This window comes from Microchirus variegatus (genome assembly GCF_963457635.1).
Source record: "Microchirus variegatus genome assembly, chromosome: 11".
Lineage (NCBI taxonomy): Eukaryota > Metazoa > Chordata > Actinopteri > Pleuronectiformes > Soleidae > Microchirus > Microchirus variegatus.
The window spans coordinates 28,771,730-28,791,581 of NC_139812.1; the positions used below are offsets into that span (position 1 = coordinate 28,771,730).

A 19,852-nucleotide genomic window follows, 5' to 3' on the forward strand; every position below is an offset into this window, starting at 1 on the left:
ATATTGTCACTTAAATATCGTGATATCATATTGTCAAAAAATGGACAGAATTTGTCCTCACGTAAACTTAATAAAAAGAAAACAATTGAATCTTTAAACAGTTGTGTTTTATCAACACTTTAAGCACATTTACATAATCTCTGAGTCAAGGTCAGCAGATTAAATGACCAAAATCCTGCCCCCTGGTGGCTGTTGCAGTCTCAGATTAATGCTACACGGTTGTTTTTAAATTAAATTAAATTAAATTAAATTAAATTAAATTAAATTAAATTAAATTAAATTAAACTAAATTATATTAAATGAATGAGCCTGTTGTTAGAAAAACGAGCCGTTGTCAAAACACGTGGTGTAAAAACATCTGGGTCTTTATTTCAAAGCAAAAAAGAATGAGAACCACAGTTTTTTCCTTTCTTTTTTTTTATTTCTTAGTAAACTAACTGCATCAGAAACTACAGCAGCCAGAGAGGAAAAAGAAAAACTGTTATATTTGTACATGGAATGTAAAAACATCAGAGAAAACAGCGACGTGTACGTATTTAAATTGAAATGATCTAATCTATAAAGAATTGTGGGACATAAACGTGAACAACACTCCACTCACAAATAACAGGTTTGTTTTTTTTCTTTGTTTTTCTTTTATTATTATTATTATTATTATTTTTATCTCTTTAACCAAAAACCCTACTGTCGTCGTGTCTACAACAAACAACACTGAGAAAGTAAAAACATGGCAGACTACACACACACACACACACACACACACACACACACACACACACAGTGGGGGGGGGTGATCACTTGGCGTCCAGCTTGGCCATTTCCTGCAGGTAGATCCCGATGCTCTCGCTGTCAAACAGAACAAAGTAAATGTTTTTCAGGGAGGAGCTGGTGGACGACACAAAGTGGTTGGAGATGGCCTTGAGGATGAGCTGCGCCGCCGTTTGCTTTGGGAAGCCATTCCTGTGGGAGAAGAAGAAGTTTACCTCAGTGATCTCCACTGACAGCAGAGGGCGCTCTCGGTACGTCACTGTCAGTGACGCAGGACACTGAAAGTCTGCAAACTCCTCGATTTTCCCCCCAAACACCAAACTACAGAAGAGGATTGCTGCCACACATGCAAAAAAAAATTGGGGTGCTCGGTATCACGTTATAACGAGAAACAATTACGTTGTTTTGAGATAAAATGTTTTGTCGTTATAACAAGAAACGAGAAAACATCTTATCTCGAAATCACGTTATAGTTTCTCGTTGTAATGGAATAGTTTCTCAAAATAACGTGATAGTTTCTCTTTATAATGTGATAAGTTTCTCTTTATAACGTAATAGTTTCTCGTTATAGCGTAATAGTTTCTTGAAATAACGTAAGTTTCTCGTTACAACGACAAAACATCTCGAAATAACGTAATAGCTTCTCATTATAACGAGAAAACCTCTTATCTCGAAATCACGTGATAGTTTCTCGCTATAATGTAATATTTTTCCGTTATAACGTAATAGTTTCTCGTTATAATGTAATAGTTTTTCGTTATAACGTGATAATTTCCTGTTATAACATAATAGTTTATTGAAATAATGTGATAGTTTCTCGCAGAAGTCTTTCAGAGCTACGACAGTTTTGTCCTGCATTTTGAGATGATGCCGTGTCACGGTGACGTCAGTGTGTGTGTGTGTGTGTGTGTGTGCGTGAGAGCGGCGCTCACCGTCCAGCAGGAAGTGAAGGGAAAGCGACAGACTTGAGCTTCTTCTCCTCTGCCGCTGACAGACAGTTCTTCACCGTCTTCTCCAGCTGGTCCTCACACTTCTCTGAACCCCACTGAGGAACGTTACAGTGGATGATGAAGCGAGCCGCCATCCCATTGGCCTGACTCACCGCCACTGCACACACACACACACACACACACAGAATTAACATCTTTAATCTCACAAATTGAGGCCTCATCTTTAACTTTCATGACAGAAAAATGACTCACTCTCCCACACCAAAGCCCATAGAGAATATAATTATCTGAGAATATCACTACCATCAACCCGAACTTCTTATTTCAAACACCGAATTCATTAAATAACACATTTGGACGAACAAAGTGAGGCAGCAGTGGATCAACAACTCCTGTGTCTCTATGGGCTTTGGTGCAGGGAGAGTGAGTGGTTTACTTACCAGATGAGTCAAAGTCTGTCTAACAGTGAAATAAGGCTGAGAATATATTTGTCCCTGATTTCACAGACTAACAGCGACACAAACAAGAGTATAAGTCAACTTTAAAGTCAGTACCTGACGCCACCTCTAGAGGTCCCTGTGCTTTCCGCAGCTCCTTCACTGCGTCCAGGAACTCCCGCCCTCCGGCCTTCTCCAGAGCGTTTCCTGAACACACAAAGAACCAGACTGAGATTATATACACTGTTCTGCAATATGAGAAAATACTGCACATTATGAGGCGGATCGTCGGCATAGAAACCAACAATAACGACCCCCAAAAAAAGTAAAAACAGTGAAAACCATTGTGTTTTTCATTCATTTTGCATCATAAATATGTTTTTATTGTGAACTGCATATCATTCCACATGAAAACAAACACTTTTATTGTGAAACTGTTTAAATCTTCAATCAGACACTGAAATCTTGCATTTAGTCCAGAGTATGTGTGTGTGTTTTATTTCAGATGAAGGACATGTGTGTGATCTAACTCCACAGAGTGAGGACGTAAAGGACAGAGTGTGTGAACGTGTCCTCACCGACGCCGTCTTTGAGGTCCATCTCTGCGTTTGTCGGGTTGATGATCCCCTCCACTTTGATCGTTCCGATCTTGCCGATTTCACTCTCTGTTAGTGAAAGCTGTGGATTCACGACGTGATTTTAAATCTTAGATTATTATTATTATTACACTGTTGTAATGTTCATAATAATAATAATAACAACAGTAATATACGTTACCTTTTGTCCCAGGAACAGACTCTTTGCTGAAAGGATGGTGAATCCGTCTCCTGGACCGTCTTCAGCCGTGGAGTTTGGTACGGAGTCTTTGTCGTTGTCTGTGTTCTTTGGACGGAAAGAAATGAACGTTTCTGTTATTAAAAGTTTTCAGTTTTTCTGCTCAAAGTACGGCTCACTGTGGGTTTTAACCTCGTAACAAAGGGCTCACAGAATAAAATCTAAGCCTTCTTAAATCTCGGATACTTCCAGAAGATTTATCTCGGTAACGTTTTTAAATCCCACAACAAACCCGTAGAGAAAATCAGCGTTTTTAAGCCCACAGGGACACAGGAGCTGCAGGTCGACTGCTGCCCTCATGTGGTCAGTTTGTGTCACTGAGGTAAAGCCAAACTAAGGATTTTCAAAAGCCGAAGTCACTAAAAAAAAAGACATTTGGGGCCAATTCCAATTCCTATCTTAACTGGCCTCAAAACCAAGTGTTGAGGGTTATTTAGTCACTTAGAAATGGGACACCCCTTAAATGCAGATACGTCTTCAGACTGTAGGGGGCAGAATAACGTCAAAGCTGCGTCCAGTCTGTCAACTCCAAAAAAGAAGAAGAAGAAGAAGACATTTACGTCAGGATTATTTATTCTGATCCGTTTCTCAGTCAAGTTATTAGGTTGTCAGTTAGTTATAAGATGATACTCATACAAATATTCAGCTGACAGTTACCACACACCACGACTTATTGAAAAGTAAACCACACCGGCCGACTATTGACAAAAGATGGTAAAATAAAAATAAATGTTACGTCAACAATGACGTCAGTAATCCATAATATGGGCCTAAACTAAGATCATTTTTATATCTCTATTAAGAAGAGAATACTTCATTTGTAGCGTACTCGTTTCGCTGCTTTCGGCGCCATCTTTGTTATGTGAAAACACGCAATGCATTCTGGGTAGCCCTTGCTCCCAAGGGTGGTCTCGGATACAGCTCTTAAACTTGGCCCTCAACGAGATTTTTCTGAACTAGAGGGAGCGCACATTTTTGAGATTGAGGATTAAGCAAGGAATTGGAATTCACCCTTGAACCTGCTGTTGTTAAAATCACTGATTTTCTCTATGGGCTTTGGTGTGGAGGGAACTATTAGTTTCCAAAGAGACTCAAACCTCAGTTTCTAGTTAGTATGTTGTGTCCCTCCCTGTCCGTCTCTGTCCACACTGACCTTTGGCTTTCGTCCTCGTTTGCCTTTGACCTTCTTGAAGGTTTTGACGGGCTTCTTGCGCTTTGACACCTCCTCCTGCTTCTCGGGGACGGACGACTGGGTGTCGACCTTCACGCGTCCTCCTCGCTTCTTGGAGAGCAGCTCCGGGTGGATGCGAGGCAGGACGCCGCCGTTCGATATGGTCACGCCGCGCAGAAGCTGAACGACACGACGCGTTTGAAGCGATGAGTGAGTTAAGTTGTGACAAAGACACGACACAAGTTCCAGAGATGACGACGGGCTGTTTTACCTGGTTGAGCTCCTCGTCGTTAGCCACAGCTAGCTTGATGTGCCGGGGAGTTATTCGGCCTTTCTTGTTGTCCCGAGCTGCGTTTCCCGCCAACTCCAAGATCTCAGCTTAGAGGAAAGACAACAAAAACACAGTGTAGTTATCATCAAATATGATGAAGTGAGGAAAGAGGGCGACGACACTGGTCCCTATTCTGTTTATGTGACAGGGATCTGGAACCTGGACGTTCAGCCATACTGACAACATGTCTATGTCAGTTTTAGTCTGCGATATCACGTCTTTATCTCACTGTTAGACAGATTTTTCCTTGTGTAACCTGAAGTTTGTAAACCACTCACTCTCCCACACCAAAGCCCATAGAGAAAATCAGTGATTTGGTTAATCTGAGGTTAATCTAAATAAAGAATTTCAAAAGCCGAATTCACTAAAATCAGTCATTGTAAGTTAGTGATGGAGGCAGCAGTGGATCAACAACTCCTGTGAACTCCTGTGTCTCTGTGATGTTAAAATCACTGGTTTTCTCTATGGACTTTGGTGTGGGAGAGTGAGTGACTTTGGTTTGGGAGAGTGAGTGACTTTGGTGTGGGAGAGAGAAACTTTACGTTCCAGTCATTTCCTTCTTCTCGTGACTTTACCTGCCAGGTACTCGATGACAGCTGCCATGTAGACCGGCGCCCCCATGCCGATGCGGTATTTGTGCGTGCCCGTCCTCAGGTACCTCATCATCCTCCCCACGGGAAAGATGACGCCTGCCCGGGACGAGCGGGACAGCTTCGTGGCCTTCTTCTTTCCACCTCGGGCGGACATTTTCCTCTGGACTCAAGAAAAGAAGATAAAGAGTGAGACGCACAATAACACACACATACACACACAGATATACTGTAGCAGCACAACACAACACACCTCCCTGTGACCCTGAATCATCCACAACACACACTGTAAAACAAAGCAGCTCCACTCAAACTGGACAAATCAACTATTATTTAATTTCAAAATGATTCAGTTTTATGGAGAAAATAATCACATTTAAGAAGCTGGAAAAAAAAATTTCATTCATTGTAAAAAATATTTCTTTGTCCGATATCCGATTACGTGATTTTCAGTAGTATCATCCATATCAGCTCGTGTTGTCAAACGTTTAACGGCGTCAGCGCTTCCATGGCGATTGACCGGAAAAAGAGGTACGCGACGTCATATTTACGTAACTCCCGATTGTTCAAATGAGTATCGCTAACCTTTGAAAACAGTTATGCTAACCTTTAAAAACAGAGGCACACATACGCAGTACACAGGTAACCTGGTTATTTGTTAGCGCTGCTCTTTTCCTTTAATAAACAGACCGCTCCAGTTCCACTATAGGTGTGCTTACTACGCTAAAAGGAGCTAACACAGCTAACATAGCTAACTGGTAAACGGTGCCGCGGCATGTAAACATGGCGTCTTTTTCCAGTCAGTCGTCATGGAAACGCGTCAAGTGTTAATGATAACACGCTAACATACCCAGCTCTAGTTTTCATGCATTTACATATGGAAAAGTACCAAAATAATCATTCTGTGTCACCGTTCTCCTGACCGGAAAAAGACGCGCGTGGCGTCATGTTTAACGTGAGTCCCGATTGTTAAAATGAGTCTCTGATGTAACGCTAACCTTTAAAAACAGACGCACACATACGCAGTACACAGGTACGCTGGTTATTTGTTAGCGCTGCTCTTTTCCTTTAATAATAAACAGACCGCTCCAGTTCGACCGCATGCGTGCTAACGGCACTAAAAGGAGCTAACTCGTCCGCGCGTCTTTTATCCATTACGTTGCAAATTTACAATTATTTCCAACACATAAACACATGCAAAAGTTTGAATAAATGCTGGGAAATTCCTGTTTGTTTGGGGACCTGAAACAAATCTCTGGCGACCCACCTGTGGGTCCCGACCCAGTCTTTGGGAACCACTGAGCTAATCCCTGTTTATATGTATATATATGAAAATATATATTTCCTTCTGCTAAGTGACCTCTGCTAATCTTATTGAATTAACTCCAATATTTGTTTAACATCAGTGGAATGTAAACACACACTGAAGCGCACATTTCCCTTTGAATTCTGGGTAAATTCAGTTAGATATGATACAACTGTAAACGTAAACCACTGGTTAGTGTGGATTAATGCAGGTTAAATAGTTTTTGAGCTGTTTAAATTAACGTAAACGTGTTGTATTACGAGTGAAAACAAACAAACTGTCGGTTAACTAGTGAGTAAAGGTCGTTTATAACAAAGGTTACCGTTCACTGTGTGTGTGTGTGGGTTCATGTACTGCGGCCTCGCGCCAGCTAATGCTTCCGTTCCGTGTCCGCGCACTAATCAACGCTTCCTGTGTCCACGCGGACGAGGGGGCGGGGCATGCATATATTACGTATATTAATGTGTGTTGTGCGTGCGCGTGCGATGCCCGTCCGTGCGCGCGCGAGCGAGCAGCGGCGGCAACAGCGCGCGCGCGAGCCACTCTGCTCCGCCAGGGCCGTAACTGTAAGCTAACCTGTGTGTGTGTGTGTGTGTGTGTATGTGTACAGCTACGCAGCTACGTTAACACACGCTAAACTGCGCCTACGCCGCATTTTGACAACAAATAAACACGTCGTGACGACATCACCGAACACTAAAAATGCGTATTTACGTATTTATCCGTGTTTGTTACGTGACAGGGAAGCAGAAGCGGGAGGAGGGGGGAGAGGAGGAGGAGGAGGAGGAGGAGGGTGATGCTAGTTAGCGGCGCAGCGTTAGCTTGCTACATACAGCAGGCGCCGTAATAACGTCTTAATAACAAGCCCCGCCCGCCTCCTTTACGCTGTGTAATCACATTAGACGTGGAATATCAAGCGAACCCCGTGTCTCTGGATCAGCGCCCAGGCATAAAAATGGAGAACACCCCCCCCCCCCCTTCACCTCCACCACCTCCTCCCTCCTTTTCCTTCCCTCTGCCGCCGCCTCCCCCCCAAGTTTCTACCTGTTTTCTCCTCCGCAGACAGACAGGAATCGAACCCCCAGCCTCTCTCGCTGCCGCCGCCGCCGCTTCTTCTTCTTCTTCTGCTGCCGCTGCTGCTGCTGCACGGTGCTCAGGCGGCGCGGACGGTGCTTCAGGTCCGGTTTATGTTGCTGCTCTTGTGCGTAATCCTGCTTCACAACCTGAGGAGAAAATAGAAAAACCACACACACACACACACACACACACAGAGAGAGAGCGCGAGGGTGAGGGAGGGAGAATCAGGAAGAATGTGGCGCTGTCTCTACTGATGCTGCAGAGGGAACAAATTCAACTGCAGGAAAAAAGAGGGAAAATATTCTCAAGTGCAGAATTAAAGCTCTAGTATGTGACATTGAAGATCAGCGTGTGTTTACATTACACGCGCTACAAAAACACGGTTATTATCAGGTTTTTGTTGTCATCTGCTAATTCAAGTACTCATGTAAACGGAATAAACCAATATTCAGTTTTTTAAAAAAGTACCATAATAATCATTCTGTGGCACCGTTCTCCTGACCGGAAAAAGATGCGCGTGACGTCATGTTTAACGTGACTCCCGATTGTTAAAATGAGTCTCTAACGTAACACTACCTTGTTAGCGCTGCTCTTTTCCTTTAATAATAAACAGACCGCTCCAGTTCCCCTGTAGGTGCGCTAAGGACGCTAAAAGGAGCTAACACAGCTAACGTAGCTAACTGGTAAACGGTGTCAGTGGTCATGGAAGCGCGTCAAGCATTGATGTTAACACGCTAACATACTCTAGCTCTAGTTTTCATGCATCAAATGAGTCTCTAGCGTAACGCTAACCTTTAAAAACAGCTGCACACATACGCAGTACACAGGTACGCTGGTTATTTATTAACGCTGCTCTTTTCCTTTAATAATAAACAGACCGCTCCAGTTCCACTGTAGGCGCGCTAACGGCACTAAAAGGAGCTAATGCAGCTAACGGAGCTAACTGGTAAACGGTGCCTGGACTCCGGTGTCGCGGCACGTAAACATGACGCCATGCACGTCTTTTTCCAGTCAGTCAAAATACACTCCTATAATTCAAATATTTGACTTTTATATGTAAACAAACACAGCACTAAATAAAATAAACAAATACATGTCAAACAAATACTTAAATAATAATGTAAATCAACAGAGGCACCTGGAACAAGGTAATAAAAATGGATTATAAATAAAATATAAAGTTAAATAATCACATCTGAAAACTATGTAAAAACTGTGAAAAAGCTTTGGTAAAAATGGGGAGAAAAATTCTAAATAATATAAATGTATATATATATATATATATATATACATATATATACGTATGTGTATATATATATGTTTATATATATACATATATGTATATATGTATATATATATTTAGTACAGACAGTGTTTTGTGGAAAAAGGAAAGAGGTTAAAAATTTGTCTTCTTCATTGCTTCATGTGGCCTGTAGAGGGCAGCAAAACACCAGCTTTGTGCCTTAAAGAGTGGACTCACCTCAGACTTAGTCCTAGGTTTACAACAATAAATACATATATATATATATATGTAGGTATATAACATTATTATTTCTCATATATGTATATATATTGTTGATAGAATGTTAAGTTTATGTGTTAAAATCTGCATATTTTAAAGGAAAAGTGACGTTTGTAAACCACTCACTCTCCCACACCAAAGTCCATAGAGTAAACCCGTGATTTTAACATCACACACACATATAAACACACAGGAGTTGTTGATCCACTGCTGCCTCCATCACTAACTTACAATGTCTGATTTTGTCAAATTCGGCTTTTGAAATATTTCATTTGGACTTAACTCAGTGACACAAAGTGACCACACGAGGCAGCAGTAGACCAGCAGCTCCTGTGTCCCTGTGAGATAAAATCACTGGTTTTCTCTATGGGCTTTGGTGCGGGAGAGTGAGTGGTTTACAAACTTCAGTTTCCTGTTGGAAAAGTGAGATAAAGTAGTGAAAATATTCCTAAAATAGAATATTCTACTCTGTGAGTATTTGAACATCAGGACAAAGTGAAGGCCTCTCTCTCTCTGAGGAAACACAGAGTATTTTAACCTTTATTGTTTGGCACAGATTCATACATTTCACATCATTATACAGAAAAACTTAAACAACTTAAAGGTTATAAAGAGTTATAAAAACAGAGCTGTAAAAGATCCAAATATGGACCAAAGACCGTAAAACCTGCTGCACCTCGTTATTCTACTGTGTTTTATTTCATTCTGGTTTTTTTCTGTGTCGTGCCGTCGTCGCTGCAGGTCTGGACCAGGACCAGGACCAGGACCAGGACCAGGACCAGGACCAGGACCAGGACCAGGTCTGCGTTGTAGCTCAGGACCAAAGTGAATCGCTCTCATCGTCCGAGACGAGGAGACAACGACAGAAACAGATGGACATCCTTGACTTCACCACTCGTCCTCTTTATTTCCCAGTTCTTCCTTCTGATTTAGACATTAAAGCAGAGGACGCTGTGGACGTTCTGCTCAGGAAAACTGTTGGAATAATAATAATAACTATTATTATTATTATTATTATTATTATCATTAGGACCTATTGTTATTCTAGGAATTATTATTATTATTATTTTTCTCTCCACGGAATCTTGGACGAAAATTGCCATGCACATCGAAACTAGCAAAAAAAAAAGGATAAAATAATGGGATTGCGTAAAATTGATGCAAAATGACTCAGTAACGCCCCCCTCAGGTCAAAGTCTATGAAGAGGGCCGATATTTAGTTGCGGAACGGCCCAAGACGAACAAAAAAAATCCTCTTGGCACCGTGACCTCGACTCAACAGGAAGTCGGCCATCTTGGATTTGGAGTCCATCTTTTAGCTATGCTTTGCTAACTGGGCGTTTATCATACACGAACACGAAAGACGCGTCAAACTGTACTCGACCCATCCAAGATCACAGGTTATCGTAAACTTTCGAAGTGCGCTATAACTTCGCCATAAACTTCATAAGTGACACAAAGGCCCCGCCCCTTTTCTCCCACACCAAACCCCACAGAGAAAACGAGCGATTTAACGCCACAGCGCTCAGGAGCTGTCGGGTTTATGTCAGTGACACAAAGCGACCACACGGGGCAGCAGTAGACCAGCAGCTCCTGTGTACCCTGTGAGTTAAAATCAGTGATTTTCTTTATGGGGTTTGGTTGTGGCGTTTTCTTCGAGTGATATCTTTGCAGCAGTAGGACACAGCGCCCTCTGCTGACGGTGGGCGTTACACATCATTATGATGTGATTGATGGAGTCTCTGTAAACACACTTCAGCAGGAGGAGGAGGAGAAGGAGGAGGTGAAGACATGTTTGTGTTTGCGTTCATCATTGTGACAGAGGTGGAGAACGTCCTTTTGTCGCTGTTTGACTCATCACGGGAGTTATTTTTAAACATGGAACCCGCGAGTCGTGAATCTTCTACGCGACACGTGGACACCAGGCGTAAGTGGAACGGACAGAAATACGGCCGTGCGTCTGTGTGGAAGCAGATCGTCTCTGCAGATGTCTGTGCAGACACTTAGCGAGGGGTTAATGCACGGGTTTGAGTCACCGTGGGAGTTTTTTTTTCTGCGCAGAGTCTTAACCTACAGGATGTGATGGAGAAGCCGGCGCTCTGCCCCGAAAACAGATGCTGCTCCGCCTCAGCCTCCTCCTGCAGGAAGATGGCTTCTCCAGCCGTGTCTGAACTTCTGAAGGATGCTTCAGGGAGCGGCAGCAGCAGCAGCAGATGAAGCAGCAGCAGCAGTAGTAGAAGAACCCCCCCCCCCCAACCCCCTCAGCTGAAGGGCCACAGTCACACGACAGTGAATCCACCATCATGGATGGAGAAAACATCTGGATATGAAAGACAGTCCAAACAAAAACTCATGGCCAGTGTTGAAAAGACTGTAGCAGGTCGACCTGGCTCTGCTGCACACAGGAAGTGTGTGTGTGTGTATGTGTGTGTGTTCTTGTACTTGCAGCATACTGAGGACCAGTGAGGGTTTTTAACCAACAAAGTGAGGTCATTTTGGCCGGTCCTCACTTTGTTTTCATTGAAATCATTTCCTTAGGTTGCTATAACATAAAAAAAATTAAAATTTTGGACGACATAATATTATTGTATGATGTTTTTGTCAAATTTTGGACCCAAATTTTTTTTCATTTTTTTTTGTCAAATTTTGGACAACATAGTATAGTATGATATTTTTTGTCAAATTTTGGACCCAAATTTTTTTTTCAATTTTTTTAGTAAAATTTTGGACGACATAGTATAGTATGCTATTTTTTGTCAAATTTTGGACCAAAATATTTTTGTCAGAGATTTTTTCAAATTTTGGACGACATAATATTATTGTATGACGTTTTTGTCAAATTTTGGACCCACATTTTTTTTCAATTATTTTTTGTCAAATTTTGGACCCAAATTTTTTGGGGAATGTTTTTTGTCAAATTTTGGACGCCATAGTATAGTATGATATTTTTTGTCAAATTTTGGACCAAAATATTTTTGTCAAAGATTTTGTCAAATTTTGGACCAAAAAAAAAAAAAAATCTAAAAAAATTTCCAGCCCTTTTTGCTCTGGGGCTCCACCTGCAGACATGTTATGGTACTGCAACCAGTAGTTCTTTGTAGATGTCATTCATGAAGTAGATATTTGTAATTGTGTTGATTTATAAAGTGGAAATGCTGGTCCTCACTTTGAACAAGTGTGTGTGTGTGTGTGTGTGACAGGACTTAGTCATACCCACTTTTAGCTTCCCGGAGACGTCGTCGTGTGATCTCTGACTCAAACCAAACTGCTCTCAATTCCACGTTATTATATATAATATAGTGTCAGATCTGCTCTCAGTCTCCCCCTACAGGTGGATGAACAGCGCTGCATTGTGTGAGCAGTGACCAGAAACGTATCGGTTAAAAAATGACACATGAGATATTTGGACTCGTAATCCTGGAGAACCTGAAGATACCGTCATGTTCGGTATCTCAGGATGTGACCCCGCTGACCCACGGGGGGGCGGGACTTCCTGCCGTGTGACCTGTCACCTGTTCATCATGTGACAGGAAACAGGAAACGGGTTCAAGAGCGGCCAGAGTGTTTCTCTCAGGAGTTTTCCCAACACATCTGATCAGAATCTGATGTTCCTGAACCGACCGACACTGACCCCATAGGTGGTGTAAGGCTAGCTTCACCTAGCTAGCTGCCAGCTAGTGAAACGCGGGTTCTGAGAGACGCGATCCCTTGCTAACCGTGGTTGGTACTTGAGCTGAACGTAGCTCCGCCTCTCATGCCTTCAAATTTGCATTTCATCGCAATTTCATTACCGAGCAGAGCGCCAGGGAGCGCTGATTGGCCAGCTAGCTTGTTGTCGTCGTCACTTCATGTAGCTCATAGCCACTTGTGCGTTATTATGTATTGAGTTGAGGTTGAGTTGGTTTGTTGCACCGCAAAATTAGCAAACTGCTAGCGGCCAACTAGCGGTTTAGTAAATTTAGACAAATCAGTGAAACTCCGCCCATCAAACGCACCTGATTCAAATGAGCGGGTTAATGTTCAGGCTTTTTAGCGCTGACCAGTTGAATCACGTGCACCAAAGCACGAAAACAATGACAAAAAGTCATGTATTTACACGTGATGACCACTAGGTGGCGTGTATGTGCGTGAGTGTTGACACTGCACATGGGGTTTGTGAACGAGGTGAGGAACGAGGTTTGGTTTCGCAGGAATACGACGGCCCGATGCTTGTTGTTTCCTGTTGTGGTCGACGCTAATTTGTCGCTAACCCTCAGCGCTCACTTATCTTCTGTCCCCACATGACTGACGCTCGCTGCTGCCAGAACTTTAAATCATGTTTGTCTTGTTTGGATTCATGCTCTCGCTTATTCTTACCCGTTGTGTAATTACACACACACACACACACACACACACACACACACACACACACACACACACACACGGACAGACACACACATTCTGGTTTACTAGTCAAGCATTTTTTGTTTTTCCTGCTGAGCCAGTTTCTTGGATATTTTCTCACACTTTGAGCAAATTAAAATAGATTTTGAAATCTCTGACAGAACCATAATCAAAAATGTGCAGCATCTGCCAAGACAGGTTGCGGTGAAAGGAAAACAACACAAAACAACATCAACGTTAACTAATGGCGCGTTTCCACGACGATTGACCGGAAAAAGACGCGCGTGACATCATGTTTACGTCACTCCAGATAGTAAGAATGAGTTAGCTAAACTTTAAAAACAGAGGCACACATACGCAGTACACAGGTACGCTGGTTATTTGTTAGCGTTGTTTAATAAACAGACCGCTCTGGTTCAACTGTAGGCTAACGCTAATGGCGCTTAAAGGAGCTAATGCAGCTAACGGAGCTAGCTGGTAAACAGTGCCTGGACTCCGCTGTCGCGGCACGTAAACACGACGTCACGCGCATCTTTTTTTGCGGTCAGTCGTCATGGACACGTGTCGTGCGCTAACGCGCGTTAGCCTGTTGCGCAACGCTAACAAAAACTAAACTTTGACTCGGAATGAGAGGCTCCTCGGGAAGTTTTGAGGCTGTCAGCGGCGAAGGTGCAGACACCGAACCACGTCTGAGTCACCGCTGCGCTAACGACAGCGTCCGTGCTCCTCAAGCGTGAGTCAGCGTTAGCTAACGTGAGTCATGACGACGCAGCAGAGAGGATCAACAGTCCGATCTTTTCTCCAGCTGTCTCGTCTTCACGCTGCCACCTGAGTGTTTTTCTGGGAGATGACTTTTCAAGACGCTGAGGCTGCTGGGAAACCACACACACACACACACACACACACACACACACACACACTGCATTACTAAACTGCCTCCATCTGACTTTAATTATGGCAAACTTCACAAAACCACAGGACGCTAACGAAGATCAAACGCTGTGAAGTGACTCGTGGGAGAGAACGCGACAGAGTGAAGTCACACAGAAGAAGAACGACAGTTCTTCGTCGTTTCTTCTCTCACAGTAAACCGTTGTTAGCGCATTAGCGTCGTTTACGTCCACGTGATTGTGTTTCCAGACGAGCTTTGGCTCCGCGTTTGTTTACGCTCGCGCTAACATCGTAGCTTCCAGGTGAGTCAGCGAAGGCAGCGGTTTGTCTGTCACGGATTCTCCAGACGGACGTCACCAAATAACACAAACGTGTTTTTCCTGCGTTGCTACTGTGAAAAAATGTCGGAGTGTTTCACAGAGAAGTTTTAACAGGGATCTCCTCGAAGATCCCACACCACAAATCCTCCTTTCATCTCGTCTCTGCGAGTGTCGTCTGAAAGGTCTCCAAGAACAAACTAGAAGATTAAAGCGGAGCTGGATCTGGATCTGGACTCGGGTTTCAGTGCGACCACCCTCTTATGTCAGAGGACGCTGTGAGGGTGGCGACAGAGCCTGGGGGGGGGGGGGGGGCACCGATCTGCGGCCCTGCCAAGTCCTGCATTCCAGCGCGGTATTTTTAGTGCTGGCATTTAAACCTGGCAACACAGTGCATTCCCATACCATCGGCACTATTTCCTGTTCCTGTGAAGAGACGGCCCGTTGGGAAGGCGCTCATCGCGGGCCGTTATAAAGTCCGGTCACGCCACGTTGGCGCTAAGCACACGTTTGTCTACGAGTACGAAAAGAAAGGGTTGGATTCCCTTGTCGTTCACTGTCAGCTGTTTGACCGATCTTTGGTACTTTGGATGTTTATCCAAGATCGGGTTGTCCTAGAGCGAAGGTATTCAACTTAAGGCCCGGGGGCCAGATCCGGCCCTTCAAGCAATTTGGACCGGCCCGCGACACATTACCCCATAAATAATGAATGAAAATGTAGCGTTGCCTATTTCTGGCACTTTGCGACACTTTGTGATACTTTGCGTCCCTTTTTTGGCAAATACTAGTACAGCTGTAATTGTACGCAGCCTATGTATGTTCCCGAATATTTTGCACGACGGGCCAACTGTAGCAGTTGTACCTGAATATTATTGGTACTGTTACTAATATTTCTGCAAAAATAGCCTATTGTGGCCATCGCATGTTAATGTTGTTTATATTGTTACCTGTGACCTTTTTGCACTGTACGCACATTGTATCGTACCTGAATGTTGGTGGTTTTGTTACTTACCTTTTTAGCACAAAACTAGCAGCCTTTTCAATAAATAAGTGCTAAATACGCTGTACAAACCCAGATTCTCACAGGCAAGAGAAGAGAATCTGTTCACCGAGACTCATAAAACCAGTCCGGTCCAGTAAATGCGTCTGGATTTCTTGTGCAGAAGCTCTCTGGATCGCAGAGGAACGGTTCTTTCTCGACTATGCAAAAGAACCAATAGAATGAAATAGAAATAACAAAGAGTAATAATCCATCTGAGCCATCTCTTCAGAGTCCAGGGTTTCTCCATCCTGGTCTTGGAGGAATCACCAGATCTCCTTTATAGATATCCAGGAAAGACCCGGAGTAGAGGAAAGGAGCCAGTCCAGGTAGGTCGGACACCTGGTAAGGATTCCACCAGGGTTCCTCCTCAGGGAGGAGTTCCTGGCACGTTCAACTGCGAAGAGACCTTGGTGCAAACCAAGGACTAGGTCAACGTTTCCTGATCCTGGACCTGGGGATCCTGGACCACTGCTCTCCATGTTTTAGAGGTTTTCTTTGAATCTGGTGTGTTGGAGGAAACATCTGGAACAAGGAGGTCAGTGAGTCAGCAGAAGCAGGATGGAAACACTTTGAGCTTGTCCTTGGTCTGTCTGGCCAGGAACATGGAGGTGTCATCCCCTGTGAACTCCTTACCACATGCCTGAACCACCTCAACTGACTTGTGGAGTATGCCTGAACTTCTCTCTAAGGGAAACCCATCTGAGAAAATCCATTTCAAACTGCTTGTACCCCTGATCCTGGTCATGACCACAGGTGAGGGTAGGTAGACCACTCCCACTCCTCCTGTTCTCCGGCCAACCTCACGTTCCATTGTTCCCTCGCTTGTGAACAAGACCTCGAGATTCTCAAAGACTCTTTGTAAATCTCCTTAGGGGAACTCCTCTGTGCATTAAGCTCCTCCTCTAATAGGAACCTTCCTAGAATTAGGAGAGAGCAGCAGAACCCGGGGGAGCAGCGGGTGTTGGGTGTCTTGCTCAGGTTTACCCCGGCCTTTTGACCTGGCAGGGATTCGAACAACTCCAGATCGGATTACAAACCCATTTCCCTTTTTCCGCTGCGAAAGACAAATGTACGTGAAACTTCCTACGGTTCCAGACAAACAGATTTCAGGATCATGAGAATGTCAGTGTGAGCGAATCAGAACCTCTGCCTCTGTGTTGTACAACACATGAGATGTTTGTTGTTAGTTCTTAAAGGAGCGCTTGATTCGCTTTGCGTTCTGTCAGCGGAGCAAGAAAAGTCATTATGGGATGTTCATGTTCACGAGAAAGAACTTGTCGTTGATCGTGAACATCCGAGTTTGTTTTTAGTCCTAGAATTAACTTCTGGAACTTTTTACGTCCAAATGTAGGAAGTCGACTCACTTTACTAGCGCTGTGTAGCTGTTGGTGCTTCCACTTTACGTTCCAAAATAAATCACTTCCTGTGTGCGGCAAGAGGAAGAAACACCAACGTTATAATGAGCATTGTTACAACGCTTTTGACATTTGCTAAATTTTAACGTCACACAAATTCACCGTCTCAGATCACGTGATTTACACTGCGATGAAAAGTGTTTACGGTTTATTTACTTATGATCAGGAATAACAAGGAAGTCCAGGATTTTATTGTCATTGACCAAAAAATAAGCAGCAAAACCCCAGAGTTGCATTTAAAATCAAACCTTACTTTAGTAAAAACTATAATAATTTAAAAGTAGAGTTCAAATCACCTTCGTTACACTAAATGAATCCAAAATCAAAGTTCAAAAGCTATAATTTATGACTTCCCCCGTGTGTTTTTTCATTTCCTGTGCTGCAGCTCTGACAGCAGCTGTTATTTATGCTCCTGCAACATGACGGTGGAATGCAGCGACGGTCAGATGAACGGGTTTATGACACGTCGGCCATTTCATGAATGTGAGCGGACTGTGAGCCTCTCGGACTCTGAGCCTCTCGGACTGTGCCGCTGCGCCACCACGGACCCAGTCTGTGTTTACATCGGGAAATAAAGTACGAAACAAAAATGAACAAAGATTTTCTGGAAAGAAATTCAAATGTAGTGTTTTTTTTGCTAAATTCCAGAATTTTTTTTTTTTTTCAAAAAAGATTGTTAAAGTTTTAGCATGAAATAAAAAAAAAAAAAACGTAAATTTTTTATGGATTTTTTTTTTTTGCTTTAAATGAAAAAAGTATAGTAAAAAATAAAGATATTTACTTTGCTCGAAATCAAAAAAATTGTGCAAAAGTTTTTTTGTTTTTTTTTGCTTGAAATAAACAAATGTATTGATTTTTTTGTTATTTTTTCCTCAAACTTTTTTTTGCTTTAAATTTTTACACAAAGTACAGAAATAAAGGATTTTAATTGACATCTAATCCCAAACTGTGTCACGTCTCGTGTTAAGTGTGTTACTTTTATTTTGGTGAAGACTTTTCCTGTCTTCCTGTCTCACTGATTCCCTGATTATCTTCACCTGTTTTTATCAATTCATTCTCCTTTAATTTCGCCCTCCTCTCTTTTCTTTGTGTTTCCTCTTCTTCACGTTTGGATTCATGACCTAAAGGGTAAGACTTTATGTTGTTAAATAAACTCAGATCTCTGTGTTGATTACCCTTGATACGAAAAATGTGAGCAGAAAAGATATTTTGCACATTTTTCTCAAAATCCCTAAATGTTACTAAAAAATATGCATTTAAAAAAAAATAAAAACAAGTTGGAATTTGATTTTTTTTTTTTGCTTTTGCTTGAAACAAAAGAAATTGCAGCTTGCTAAATCGTGGCGGCTGAGCTATGATTTTCAATCAGTGATTTCAGCTCACAGGGACACAGGAGCTGCTGGTCTACTGCTGCCTCGTGTGGTCACTTAGTGTCACTTAAATAAATATACATTATGATTTTCAAAAGCCGAATGGACAAAATGAGACATTTGAACTTAGTGATGGAGGCAGCAGTGGATCAACAACTCCTGTGAACTCCTGTGTTGTTGATGTTAAAATCACAATCAGTACAAAACAATATAAAAAATATATACAAATGGTGGCAAATTAATATCTGCAAAATCACACGTGACCTGATGTGTTTATATGTTATTATAATAAACCTCTGTGTCAGAACAATAACACGCGATGGAGAATAAAGGTTTCAGCTCCGTCAGGTCGTTGACCTTCTCCGTCTCCGTCTGGTTTGTTTTGTTTTCTCCTCGATGACGTTTATAGCAAACTAACGCTCTGATAATCCGCCGCTGTCACATGACCTGGAAACAGGAGGAGGCTCAAGAGACGAGGTCCAGTTTCACAGAACCACAGAACAGCAGCAGCACAGCGATCACGTGACTTCCACCTGTGAACACTTAAAGGTGCCGTTTGACTGATTATAGCCGGCAAACAAAAGACTCGTAAAAATCTACAGGAAACTGAAGTTTATAAACCACTCACTCTCCCACACCAAAGCCCATAGAGAAAACCAGTGATTTTAAGATCACAGCACACAGGAGTTCACAGGAGTTGTTGATCCACTGCTGCCTCCATCACTGTTCAGATGTCTCATTTTGTGAAATTCGGCTTTTGAAAATGTTTTCTCAGATTGACCTCAGTGACACAAAGTGACCACACGAGGCAGCAGTAGACTGTAGAGCTGACTTTTTTCAAAAAAACAAAAAGTATCTCGGAATGACTTGAAATTTACCATCATAATAGTCGGCATCACCCCAAACAAGGATGCGTTGAATATTTGCAAAACTCTTAAGGAATAATTTTAATGAATTTTTAAATTTCAGGAAATGATCCATTTGCCCTGATGCACGTTGACAGTGAACTGACTTTAGTCTCAAAATCAAAAAGTATCTCGGAATGACTTGAAATTTACCACCATAATAGTCGGCATCACCCCAAACAAGGATGCGTTGAATATTTGCAAAACTCTTAAGGAATAATTTTAATGAATTTTTAAATTTCAGGAAATTATCCATTTGCCCTGATGCACTTTGACAGTGAACTGACTTTCTTCTCAAACAAAAAGTATCTCGGAATGACTTGAAATTTACCACCATAATAGTCGGCATCACCCCAAACAAGGATGCGTTGAATATTTGCAAAACTCTTAAGGAATAATTTTAATGAATTTTTAAATTTCAGGAAATTATCCATTTGCCCTGATGCACTTTGACAGTGAACTGACTTTCTTCTCAAAAACAAAAAGTATCTCGGAATGACTTGAAATTTACCATCATAATAGTCGGCATCACCCTGAACAAGG

General features: G+C 42.5%; 2 protein-coding genes across 3 annotated transcripts in view; one reads left to right on the forward strand and one right to left on the reverse strand.

Moving 5' to 3' along the window:
* Positions 1 to 19,852, forward strand: part of LOC310933747 (high-affinity choline transporter 1-like) — a 180,968-nt gene that overhangs the window by 120,656 nt on the left and 40,460 nt on the right. The gene's annotated exons all lie outside the window — the stretch shown is intronic.
* Positions 375 to 7,589, reverse strand: macroh2a2 (macroH2A.2 histone). 2 transcript variants are annotated; one of them, XM_083897316.1, is made up of 9 exons: positions 7,432 to 7,589; positions 5,067 to 5,249; positions 4,432 to 4,538; positions 4,143 to 4,340; positions 2,933 to 3,037; positions 2,734 to 2,833; positions 2,273 to 2,362; positions 1,701 to 1,875; positions 375 to 960 (listed from the first exon to the last, which is right to left on the reverse strand). In XM_083897316.1, the coding sequence occupies exons 2-9, from the start codon at positions 5,236 to 5,238 to the stop codon at positions 795 to 797; spliced, it is 1,113 nt and encodes a 370-aa protein (XP_083753442.1). In that variant the 5' UTR covers positions 5,239 to 5,249; positions 7,432 to 7,589; the 3' UTR covers positions 375 to 794. The 2 variants fall into 2 exon arrangements, with proteins under 2 accessions (XP_083753442.1, XP_083753441.1); XM_083897315.1 differs by having other exon boundaries at positions 376 to 960; positions 5,067 to 5,244.

Bases quoted from the DNA above. Each gene is read 5' to 3' on its own strand.
- macroh2a2 (XM_083897316.1), bottom strand. From the start codon at position 5,238: ATGTCCGCCCGAGGTGGAAAGAAGAAGGCCACGAAGCTGTCCCGCTCG. The intron at 4,341-4,431 runs GTAAAACAGCCC...CGTGTCGTTCAG, and splicing joins ACGACGAGGAGCTCAACCAG to CTTCTGCGCGGCGTGACCAT. The intron at 961-1,700 runs GTGAGCGCCGCT...CTTCTCCCACAG, and splicing joins CCTTCACTTCCTGCTGGACG to GAATGGCTTCCCAAAGCAAA.